At 36.1% G+C, this 12,076-nt stretch overlaps 2 protein-coding genes and 1 long non-coding RNA gene across 3 annotated transcripts; 1 reads left to right on the forward strand and 2 right to left on the reverse strand.

Annotated features, from left to right (window-relative positions):
* Nucleotides 1-3,211: 3,211 nt before the first annotated feature.
* Nucleotides 3,212-3,716, reverse strand: LOC107689746 (uncharacterized). The gene is made up of 3 exons (XR_001634366.1): nucleotides 3,662-3,716; nucleotides 3,509-3,565; nucleotides 3,212-3,275 (listed from the first exon to the last, which is right to left on the reverse strand). It is a non-coding gene; the product is annotated as an uncharacterized LOC107689746 (long non-coding RNA).
* A 2,549-nt stretch (nucleotides 3,717-6,265) lies between these two features.
* On the reverse strand, nucleotides 6,266-9,341 carry LOC107689747 (putative Dol-P-Glc:Glc(2)Man(9)GlcNAc(2)-PP-Dol alpha-1,2-glucosyltransferase). Its single transcript, XM_016487879.1, has 3 exons — nucleotides 8,967-9,341; nucleotides 8,690-8,887; nucleotides 6,266-7,550 (listed from the first exon to the last, which is right to left on the reverse strand). Exons 1-3 carry the CDS (start codon nucleotides 9,129-9,131, stop codon nucleotides 6,495-6,497), a joined length of 1,419 nt encoding a protein of 472 aa, XP_016343365.1. The 5' UTR covers nucleotides 9,132-9,341; the 3' UTR covers nucleotides 6,266-6,494.
* A 650-nt stretch (nucleotides 9,342-9,991) lies between these two features.
* Nucleotides 9,992-11,853, forward strand: LOC107689748 (EKC/KEOPS complex subunit Tprkb-like). Its single transcript, XM_016487880.1, has 4 exons — nucleotides 9,992-10,247; nucleotides 10,959-11,081; nucleotides 11,170-11,346; nucleotides 11,426-11,853. Exons 1-4 carry the CDS (start codon nucleotides 10,107-10,109, stop codon nucleotides 11,510-11,512), a joined length of 528 nt encoding a protein of 175 aa, XP_016343366.1. The 5' UTR covers nucleotides 9,992-10,106; the 3' UTR covers nucleotides 11,513-11,853.
* Nucleotides 11,854-12,076: the final 223 nt, after the last annotated feature.

The raw sequence follows: 12,076 nt of genomic DNA on the forward strand, positions 1-12,076 counted from the left end.
GCAGAGAGTTCACAGACGGCCTCCATAGCCATGACAGGACAGGCAGAGAGTTCACAAACGGCCTCCATAGTTGTGATAGGACAGGCAGAGAGTTCACAAACGGCCTCCATAGCCGTGACAGGACGGGCAGAGAGTTCACAAACGGCCTCCATAGCCGTGACAGGGTAGGACGAGGATTCACAGACGGCCTCCTTAGCCGTGACAGAACAGGCAGAGAGTTCACAAACGGCATCCATAGCCGTGACAGGATGGGCAGAGAGTTTACCGACAGCCTCCTTGGCCGTGACAGGACAGGCAAAGAGCTCACAAATGGCCTCCTTAGCCGTGACAGGACAAACTGGAAGTTCACAGGTGGGTACTACTGACACCTCTGGACAACAAAGATACAGTGCTAATTTTCAATATACAGAATTGTCATGCTAATTTGATTATTTGTTGGATTTCTGATGTGGTTGATTATACTAAAGATAAATACTAATATAAAAAATGTATGCTTGTTCTGAAATTACTGTGCTCAAAAAGTCAGTGGACAGAGAAGCAAGGATTCTTCATATTCTTACTGCTCTAAACGAAACTGCTAGTGAAATGATTTCAGATGGTCTGGAAATTAGACTTATTTGGTGGTTTTCTTTCTAAATGCAAGGTGATTCATTATCCCATTTTCTCATGTTAAAACATGCACAGAAATCATCTCATTCATACATCAGTTGGTAAAACTTTATATTAATACAGCAACACTTATAAATCATTTTCAAACTATTAGTTTATAATTGATTCATAGTTTATAAACTGTTGTCTCTACATTGTTAATACATTAATATGTACAAATAGTGATTTCGGTCACACTTTATTTTAAGGTCCAATTCTCGCTATTAGTTAACTATTAACTATACATTTTGCCTCAATAAACTCCTAATTACTCCTTAGAAAGGTAGCTGTTACATTTAGGTATTAGGATTAGGGATGTAGAATATTGTCATGCAGAATATCTGCTTTATAAACAACTAGTTAAAATTGAGAAATGGTCCCGGTAACACTTTATTTTAGGGTCTCTTAATTAGTTGCTTATTAGCATGCATATTACTAGAATATTAGCCATTTATTAGTACTAATTAAGCACATATTAATGCCTTATTCTACATTACCTTATTCTACATCCTTAATCCTACCCAATACCTAAACCTAACAACTACCTTACTAACTATTAATAAGCAGCAAATTAGGAATTTGTTGAGGGAAAAGTCATAGTTAATAGTGAATAATTGTTCCCTATTCTAAAGTGTTACTGTGAGTTCTGCATTCATTGTCACTGAAATGAACAAACTATAATTGTTTGATTTGCTTATATGTAAAGACTTAGGTGGTAATATACTATTATTAATACTGGTATTAATAATAGGTTTTATTATACTTTGTTAACAACTTGTTAACCTAACTGATGTACAGTATTTAAACCAGTAGTAAATTAGTTGTCAATGGTTTATTAGAAGTAAGTAGTTCTCACTCTAGATTAGGTCAAATAAAATACACACAAATACTCATGAGACCCCGTTCTTATACATCAGTTCGGGTTAGGATACAATAAGTAAAAAAAAAACATGATAAAACACATGATCTAACTCTCTACATATAAACTAATTTAACAGTAATAATTTGTAAATTACAGTAACAATGAATGATGAACTCATAATTTTTTATAATTTTCATCAGCTCCCAACCTTCTAGCATAATGCTTCTAACTCTTTTGGCTATTCTGGCTCTTCTAGCTCTTGTAGCTCTTCTGGCTTTTGTAGCACTTCTGGCTTTTCTAGCTCTTCTAGCTCTTCTGGCTTGTGTAGCTCTTCTGGCTTTTCTAGCGCTTCTGGCTCTTCTAGCTTTTCTAGCTCTTCTGGCTCTTCTATCTCTTCTGGCTTTTCTAGCTCTTCTAGCTCTTCTGGCTCTTATCGCTCTTCTGGCTTTTCTAGCTCTTCTGGCACGTTTGGCTCTTCTGGCTCTTCTAGCTCTTGTAGCTCTTCTGGCTCTCCTGGCTTTTCTAGCTCTTCTGGCTCCTCTGGCTCTTCTGGCTTTTCTAGCTTTTCTAGCTCTTCTGGCTCTTCTCGCTCTTCTGGCTTTTCTAGCTCTTCTGGCTTTTCTAGCTCATCTGGCTTTTCTAGCTCTTCTGGCACGTTTGGCTCTTCTAGCTCTTCTGGCTCTCCTGGCTTTTCTAGCTCTTCTGGCTCCTCTGGCTCTTCTAGCTCTTCTGGCTCTTGTGGCTCTTCTGGCTCTTATAGCTCTTGTGGCTATTCTGGTTCTTCTAGCTCTTCTGGCTCTTCTTTCATTACCAAAGAGATATGTGAACAATTTGCTGTACGCTTGTATTTTTGGTATTCTTCTCCAAATTGTTCCTGTTTATATTTCTCAGTAACTTCAAGCTCTCCGTGTGAATAAGCACTAATTGCCCAGGTCCTTGGGTTGGTGTGGTTCTGTTTTTTTCTGGAACGGGAGTGATAATTGGGTTTTTGTCTGCATATACAGCTAAGAAACCGTTACGTTGTTTTACTTGTCTTATCAAAAAAGGAGATTCCATGCTCATTTGTTTAGATTTTGTATAAGTAAAACGCTCAGGAAGAGTATCATATCCATCAGGTAGAAGCACACAGAAGTTGGGCTCTGGGTAGTAAGTGCCCAGAGGAAAATGTTTAGCTGTTATTATGCGCACCTGATGGTCATGTTTGCTCTTTATTCTGAGTTTACTGTCTTCAGGGAATAGATGACCAGTTGACATCACTGTTGGATACTTGTCTTCTATGATTACATCTATGTAAGAGCTCAACACATGATTAAAATCAATTTGCATCAAAAAAGCAGAAATACATTTTAACATTAGGGTCATTGTCCCTAAAGTGTCTTACTAATTTCTTGGTTTGTTCACTGTTTTTAATTGTTTCTCTTATTTCTCGATATGGGATGCCATTGTTTTCTGGCCAGGGAAACCAGAATTTTTCAAAAGCGATTTCACTATTAATCTCCTTCTCAAATTCAGCTTTTATGGCTTCCCTATCTGATTCCTTTCCATTAAGGACAAAAACTATAGCAATATCCTCATAACGGAACTCATGCTCTTTCATGAAAGCGGTGCTCTTCAGAAGATCAAGAAACTTCTGACAATATGATTCAGGATTTTTACTCATTTCAAGTGTAACCCGCACTGGGACATTGATAACAAATCTGACCCTGGCGTTATTTCTGTCATTTTGTGGACTCTCATCAGATGATGCTGCTCATCTCAAGGAGTCCTATAGAGGAATAAAAAGTTTTTTCAGCGTTTTTTTTTTTTCTCAGTGATATGCAGTTTATTTATGTGAGAGCATGAAGAGTCTTGAACCATTTCCTTTTGCATTCCATGGAAAGAAAGTAGGGAACTATACATTTACTATAAGTTTCAATTCATTAACCTTAGCTAACATATTTGATATAATTAACTAACAATGAACAACATTTTACAACCTTAGAAAGAAATAGACCATACCACTTCGGCTGTTAGTTCCGGTGTCTTAAGTAAATCTGTGTTGTCTTCTTATGCAGGCTTGAAAAAGTAAAGCAAAGTGTATGCATTACCATTCTGCATATGCATTGAGATCTGTCAGTCAATTAAATAAAGTAATCAATTAATACAAATGACCTTAATACTAAGTTTCTGGAACATAGAGCATATTTGGTCTAGTGGGTCATTTTTTGTCTCCCTCTTTTCTTCCTCATTTTCCATTTCAGATTGTTTCTTCATAGCAGAGTAATAGGTCTTCGCCTCTTCGAGTAATTGGTTGTCAGATTTGTCAGATGTTGGTCGGAGAAAAGACAATAAAACAAACAAAAAAGAAACAACAGTACATGGTATAAAAGGAAGGTTTGTTATACCAAATTACATGTGGTGAGCCAAATGATATTGACACGGAGCTTTATGCGTAACACTTTTCAGTAACGTTCCATTATTAGTTAATGCACTAACTAACATTAACTAACAATGAGCAATACATTTTGTTACAGTACTTATTCATCTTTGCTAACAGTAGTTAATTAAAAAAAAACTGTTCATTGTTAACTTGTGTCAGCTCAGATCCATTAATATTAAGATACAACTTTTGATTTTAATAATGTATTAGTAAATTTTGAGATGTTTAACATTAGATTGATAAATGCCACCATTCCATCATTACCTCAACACTGAGTTGACTGATCCCAGTTTGAAGCTCCTCCATCACAGATTGTTTCTTGATAGCAGAGGGATCTGTTTTCTCCTCTTGGTGTGAATGGTTGACAGACTTTGACATTTAGTTCTGAGAAAACACTAAAATAACTGGAAATGCATAGTGTAAAATGAGATCTTGTTTTTCCAAATGACACGTTTACAGGAAAAATGTAGAAGTACATATTAGGTATTAAAAAGTATTTCTTTTTCAGATATGCATTAATGATTAAACACCTTCAGTATCAAATAGTATATGAATTATAGAAAAAATATAATTTCATTAATTTCATATCAGGAAGAAAAAAGGTAATACTTTACTTTATACTTGTTTACGTGTTCTCAGGATACAAATGAAGCAGGTAGACTTTTTATAGAACAGAGGTGCTCCTCCTCTAACATGTGACTAAAATGCTGGAAATTTCATTCAGAGTCCTTCAACCACAGATAATATTGTTCACTCTTTTTTTTTAGGTTTTCCAGTGTCCTCCATTCATTACACTAAAACAAACACTTAAAATTTAAAATAGTTTTTGTTTATTCTGCAAGGATCACGGTGTATTTCAAATGTGGCAACTTTTTAGTAAAAACAATCTACATTGTGTATCTATGTTTCAGTCCCATTTGTTGGTTTATTCAACAAAGACCTCAAATGCCGAATGCTAATTTAAGACAAACATGAATTGATGAACCAGTGCTCAGCTTGGCCTTCAAATACAGAAGCGAACTGTAGAAACTAGTGATCCATAATTGAAGAAATTAAAATTTTTTACACCTATAAATCTTTGATGATGGTTAATTGTCATAAATCAAACAGCAGAAACTGTTTCATTGCTGGGTCTTCTGAACTAGCACTAAACTACCATCTGGTTTTATGGAAGTAAAACATCTCTCCATGTTTTCGTGAGTATGAGACTGGACGTGTGGCAAATCTGGATGAGGGGCATCGATAGGAAATTTACAAGTTAAAGTTACAGTTCTGTCTTGACAACTCTCGAAGGGATTGGCATAGTAATGTACATGACAATGTTAATGTATTTGGTCTTGATGGAATAGATCTGCTACGCTACCGCGGCAGAGCAAGTACCGAGACTTGCTACTGCCAATACATCCACAACATGCTGCTGTAAGCATGTAAGAAATACTGCTGCTGCACATATAACACATATGAATAACCACCATATAGCATACATGAATCACCTCGTAGCAGATCTATACAGGTGGAGCTGGGGAAGGTGGAGGGTTTCTGAAGTGCGCTGCAAACTGCTACAGCAAAAAAAAGCCAGGAATTTGAATATTGAACAGTAAGCTCATTGGCTACCAATACAGGAGAAAACCAATCAGCTGCCATGTGACAATGATGTCACAAGGTCAGATTGAGCTAGACCTATCGGACTGCGCCATCTAGAGTTTCATGCCAGAATTCTGTATTTGTGTTCAACTGATAGGTTATAGTGACAACCTTATAAGGAACTTAAGCTCTAACTTGTTTGCCTCCCATCACAAATATTTGAACTAGGCCTGCATGTCCAGTTTTCATTTCAAAGAGAAGGAAACAAAGAGTTTTGATTTCTTTACATGTCAGAAGTTCTTGAAATGCAGTCAAAGTATGAAACTCTTCTGGTTTGTATATTAATTTTGTCATTCTTTTTGTCTTTCAATCCAGCTTTACCACTCCTGTAGTTTTCAGGTGTACATTAAGACAATGACCATGATTTGCTGGCTCAGGAGCCGTTTCTCAACATGATCTGAGGCTGAGAATATGCATAAATACTCTCTAGCCCTCATTTCCAGGAAAAAAAAAAAAGGCTTGAAATGTAGAATATGTAAGTCAACTGCAGGCTTTACTGAACTACACCGTTCTGGGAAACCAGAAATTCTTATTAAACACTTGACATTATGGAGATAATGAATGTATTCAGTCACGTTCGTGTATCAAAACAAATTTACTATCACAAAGAAATAATGAGGAAAGATCAATAAAAATGTAAAAGATCAATAAGAATCTGAAAGAAAAAAAACACTGATAGAAACCAATTACAATGAGAAACTTACATTCAAAATTACATGAGAATCCAAATGTTTACTAATAAGCAAGGGAAAAAGGGAAAGTACAAAATGACACAATGAACAACATTCACTATTATAATTAGCCTGAATCAATACTCAACTCACATGAAAATAATGGCAAATAAATTACATTTCCTTTATGTGTAGGAAATGTGAAAATAACATAACTCATTCAGTAATTTAATTTATTATTTATGTCAAGTCACCACATGAATCTCTGCGCAGCCATACTGTCAGGCCACTGAAATGTTTTATTGATGAATATGTAAACTGTGGCTGCATTAACTACGGTGTAGAGGCCAAACTCAAGCAGCAGTCTGGGTAAAGACGGTACAGGGATGTGGACACGATATAACAGATATGGAAGGATAAAATATCGGAACTCCAGGAGTTTCTGCGGAACAGTGGCCGCCACCAAACACGCGGAGAAAACCAGAAACCAGAACAACGACTTGGACCTCAAAGTATCTAGGAAGTTCCATGCTGCAAACACATATCCAGGAACTAAAAGGAAACAGACAAGCTCATGTCTCTGGAAAATCCTCTTCCATACGTAAAATGGAAAGTGTCTGTTGTCCGCAAGCAGGTATTTGTGAACAAATGTGAATTTCCAGACCAAAAACAGGAAGAACGTCATCAGTACGGCATAAACTAAGGGCTGCTTTCTTAAAGACTGTTGAAACCTGACTACCCTTTGGTAACTCAGTGAGGTAGGAAGGGAAAATATAAGAGTAAATGACAGGAAGTAGAAAATCTGAGGAAAGTTCAGACATGCTTCGTGACTACTACGATCTCCAACCACAATTCCATCGTTCAACACAACAAAAAACACAAAAAGAACAGCTGCAGCAATATATGGCCATGTTGACAAGACTACAGCTTTTATATTGTTGGGCGTTCTGAGGAATTCCAACAGGAAACGCATCACTCTCATTGCCCCATTGATGGTTAGAGGAACCTGAGAAGGCGATTTTTCGTCTCGCTTCTTCGATTCAGTCCGCCAGCTCTCGTCCATTTTTTGAGCCACCACAGTGCCAGCACAGAACGCCACCCAGATGATGTTGGTCTGGCGGAAGAGGACGGCACAGATGCCGAGAAGCGCCGCCGCTTTGTGGCTTCCATACAGCGCCATGAGGTACATGAAGAGGGTGAAGAAAGTGGAGCCAGCATCAGTGTAATACAGGAAGGTGAAGAAGTACAGCACTGGGAACGTGGACAGAGCCAGGGCAGAGAACATTCTACGAGTGGCAGAACGGGACTAGAGAGATAGAAATATAACACCATAGTATTACACTTTACAGTTGATTTTGGTCTTAATTTCAAGGCTATGTGACTGTAGGCTTTTCACAGTTTTTTACTATACTTTTTTACTGTACAATTTACAGTTTTCACCTGGTAGACCATAAAACAGGCTAAAAATAGACTGCAACCCAACAGACTAATGAAAAGCACATCACATCTTAGCAACACTTCTTTTGAATGTGCAAGTACCAGTCAGTTTCTTTGAATAAGGACAAAATCTAGTTGCTGTGCATTTTTACTATTAATGAAAATACTATTATATTTATTGAAAATTCTGTCCTGTAGGGTAATTTTAAAGAAAAGAATAGCAAATTATTTAATTAGTTTTAGGTACCAAATGTAATATCTTTAAGAGTATCAAAGGGTATTTATTTATTTTTTGCTTGCTTCCTAACCATGCATCCCCCACGATAATTAATATATAATAAACTATAATGTTTATATATATATATGTTTATAACCAATTGTAACAACTGATTTGGTTATAGTTTATAATTTTTTACATAACATCACACCTTAGCAACCAGCAACGATTGTGAGTTTTCAATGTTCAAATACCAGTTACAGTTTCTTCACATAATGGAAATATAAATAAATAAAATAACTCTAATAATACATTTTTAATATTAAATAAATATTAAATTATTATATTTATAGAAATTTTGTCCCATGCCCACTAGTGTGATAAAAAGATAAAATAATTATAAATGTGTTTTTTGCGTCCCTCAATAATAATTTATTATGAAGAGGTTTAAAATCAAGGAATTACAAAAAATTTTTTTTATTAGAAATTGTATAAAATCTGCTTCCCAGTAATGTTTCTATTTAGTTACCATTATTATGTTGGTTATACAGGAGAGTTTAATTAATTTTTTGTATTCATTTTTATAAACATATATATATAAAAAAAAAAAAAGTCATTAACATTACAAACAATATGAAAAAAACACACCATTACACACTATACACTTTAAGGTTGATCAGGGCCATAATTAGATTATTGAAGATATTTTTCAATATTTTAAAAAGCCAGTTAAGTTACGCACCCCTAATAGAAGAATCACCATTAAAAATAAAGGAAATAAAATAAGACACCTTATCTTTCATGTGCAGTCTGCAGATGATCAGATAGATTATGTAGAGATTCCCACTGTTAAAGAGCAGATTGATGAATCTCAGCATGGCAGTAGAGCAGACCACACTGCCCTTCAGATCCGCCAGCCACACCAGCGGCCTGATCAGACCCACTGATGCCAGATACAACCCAGGAAGAGTGGTGATCATTGGATCCCACTGTGGAAATCGACACATGGGCATTAATGACCAAACACATACACACACTGAGAAATTCAACCATTATTAACAATCATACCTCATTAAACTTCCCCTCACAGTACTTCTGGGCTTGAGGGACATGAAATATCTCATCCATATACGGATCTCTCTGTTCCCGTGTGATTTTGGAGAAAATAAGGCAGGATATGAGAAAGTTAATGCTGCACAGAGCTGTGAAGACATAAACCTCAAATTTCTCCATCCTTACTCAATAGAACACAAACAAAAACACGCGATCTTTGATAATACACTTATGGAAACGAATGATATACGAGGATGATTAAGGGAGTATGCGAAGCATTCATTCCTTGTAATCGATCTTCCTCCAGAGTGTCAAAAATGTGCAAATGCATGCAAAAATCGCATTTTTAAGTTTAGATTTTTGACAGCTTACTGGTACATCACATACTAAAGTCCGTGTCGAAACCGGAAGCGTGAACAATCAGTTCCATCCCGACGTTGCCACGGATTATGAAAATAACAATAAATCGGTTGTAAGTAATAATGTAGTCATATTTAAATATGTACATAACCTATACTATGATATGTTCCTTATTCAATTCTTTATTTAAAAAAAAAAAATCATAATGACTTCTTCTCGCGTAAGAATAATTGTTTAAATACATCATGTATAAAGATTAGTGCCTGGCACACAAATCCGCCTCTGCAATCTAAGTATAATGGAATTAAAAAAAAAAACTGAAGCGATTTGTACATGTAATCTACGTTCTACTTTAGAAGTATATGAATTAAGCTACTAAATTTATCATCTGCGTAGTGACATCGAAAAACATAACACTGAATTAAAAATACACAATAAAGAGTTAAAATACAAGTATTGTTATATACGTCGATCATAGCTATTCGACCAATTAGAAACAACTTCTGAGCTTTAGGCCCCGCCCATTTCAGACAACTGCGCCAGTGTTTTGTTTCTGTAGTTGTCATATACTTTATAAAATAAAACTTGACTGTATATTATTTAATGCAGGGCTTTGCAATAAATTTAATATCACCTACACAATTACATTAAGTTGAAATTAAATTTGTCAAGTCGGAACATTCCCATCAGCAATGACGGTGTCACATTATTATTGTTCCGTGTGTGGCCACACTGGGCAACCGCATGCTGTCTAGGTAAAGTTCATGTTGTACTGAAGACATTCAAATATTAATAATGCATCTTACGCAAGACTTAGAACTGTTTCCTGAATACACGGTGACCCAACTGCTCTTCAAAGATGTAAAAAATGCGACGGAGTTGAGAAAAATGGCAGTGAATGGAGAAATAAAAGGCGCCTTGATCAATCCATCAATGGTAAGAGCACGTAACAATCTCATTAGTGATTATATAACTTCTATACAGAAATTCACTATGGTATCCTTAACTCCCTCCAGAAAGTACCATGGTAATACCCTGTTTTGGATGGTGCAATACTGTTTTTGAGCATTTGCATACACACACACTACCTGTCACAAGTTCGGAATAAGTTTTTAAATGTTTTTTAAAGAAGTCTCTTGTGCTCACCAAGGCTGCATTTATAGTATACAATGTACAGTCAAAAGATTAATATTGTGAACTATTATTGCAATTTAAAATACCTGTTTCTGTTTTAATATATTTTCACATGTAATTTATTCCTGTGTTGGTAAAGCTGAATTGTGATATATTGCCATATAAAGGCGTGGCCTAACGGTTAGAGAGTCGGACTCGTAACCCAAAGGTTGCGGGTTCGAGTCTCGTACTGGCAGGGATTGTCGGTGGGGGGAGTGAATGTACAGCGCTCTCTCCCACCTTCAATACCACGACTGAGGTGCCCTTGAGCAAGGCGCTGAACCCCCAACTGCTCCCCGGGCGCCGCAGCATAAATGGCTGCCCACTGTTTATGGTGTGTGTGTTCACTGCTGTGTGTGTGCACTTAGGATGGGTTAAATGCAGAGCACTAATTCTGAGTATGGGTCACCATACTTGGCCACATGTCACTTCACTTCACTTCATATATTTACTATTTTCATGTTTTCTGTAAAGGTTGTGGATGCATTCCAGATCCTGGTGGCAGCAAATAAAGCCATTCACCTACATAAAAGTGGGAAAATGAAAACCCGGAGCCTTTACTCGGAAATCATTTTTAGTCTTTCACCCACAAGCAACGTGAGTGATATTTCAGTACATGTACACAGCTGACACTAACTTTATTTGTTTACAGTGTGCAGTTTTAACAGAGTTTAATGTTTGGCAGATATCGGAAGCATTCAAAAGGTTTGGGATCTCAGACAGTGACAGTGCAGTTCTTATTGTGTTGGTACACAATAAAGACGAGACCCTCAACATCGATAACATCATCTCAAAGGTGGATGGGCAACAGATTACCGTTGATCGAGTGTCTGATTTGAATGATGTCGCCAAGATTAAAAAGGTATGTCTCCTCGGGTGGAATTTTTGTTTTTTAGTTTTTTTTGCACTTGTTTAAAGTACATCTGTGTCTCTCATTGCAGCTCTACAAAGTCGCACCACAGGAGGAAAAGTGTGGCAGTCTTTTGGACGCTGTTGTTTGCAGGATGGCCACTAAAGATGTTGCATAACTAATCTAGTCGTTGATATATTTATATTTGAAATAAACCCACACTGTATATCTACTTTTCAGATCTCCTATAGTGGAAAATGTGAAAAAAAAAATTGTATAGATATCCCATTTTTTTATGAAAAAAATGGCATCTTGTGACACATTGTTAACATTCTTTAATGAAGATGTGAGTGAGCCATTTCAAAATATACAGTGTTTTCATATATACAGTTTCCAACTAGGGCCAAATTTCCAAGACGGAGATCGTAAGATATATCTAAAAGTTGTCTGAGAAAAAAAAAAAAAAAACATTTCTAGAGACTGGATAGTTTTCTTATAAATAAAGCTTAAAATGGCTTAATGACTTACGCTAACATGTCGTAGTTAATTCATACCAAAAAGTATACCAGGAAGACATGAATAAGTGAATGAGACATGAAAAAATTTGTTGCAAAATCATCCAGATCATACCTCTAGTATGAAAAATATGCAACAAAAAACTGTAGTCAATATTAATGTTATGAATGTTGAAGTATGCTCTTAAGTATGCTCAAAATTTGTATAATTGAAACAAGTTTCTGTA

This window comes from Sinocyclocheilus anshuiensis, unplaced genomic scaffold, assembly GCF_001515605.1.
Source record: "Sinocyclocheilus anshuiensis isolate Anshui unplaced genomic scaffold, SAMN03320099.WGS_v1.1 scaffold1014, whole genome shotgun sequence".
NCBI lineage: Eukaryota > Metazoa > Chordata > Actinopteri > Cypriniformes > Cyprinidae > Sinocyclocheilus > Sinocyclocheilus anshuiensis.

Bases quoted from the DNA above. Each gene is read 5' to 3' on its own strand.
- LOC107689747 (XM_016487879.1), bottom strand. From the start codon at position 9,131: ATGGAGAAATTTGAGGTTTATGTCTTCACAGCTCTGTGCAGCATTAAC. The intron at 8,888-8,966 runs GTATGATTGTTA...CGATTTCCACAG, and splicing joins GTGAGGGGAAGTTTAATGAG to TGGGATCCAATGATCACCAC. The intron at 7,551-8,689 runs GTGTCTTATTTT...CTATCTCTCTAG, and splicing joins GACTGCACATGAAAGATAAG to TCCCGTTCTGCCACTCGTAG.
- LOC107689748 (XM_016487880.1), top strand. From the start codon at position 10,107: ATGCATCTTACGCAAGACTTAGAACTGTTTCCTGAATACACGGTGACC. The intron at 11,082-11,169 runs GTGAGTGATATT...AATGTTTGGCAG, and splicing joins GTCTTTCACCCACAAGCAAC to ATATCGGAAGCATTCAAAAG. The intron at 11,347-11,425 runs GTATGTCTCCTC...CTCTCATTGCAG, and splicing joins ATGTCGCCAAGATTAAAAAG to CTCTACAAAGTCGCACCACA.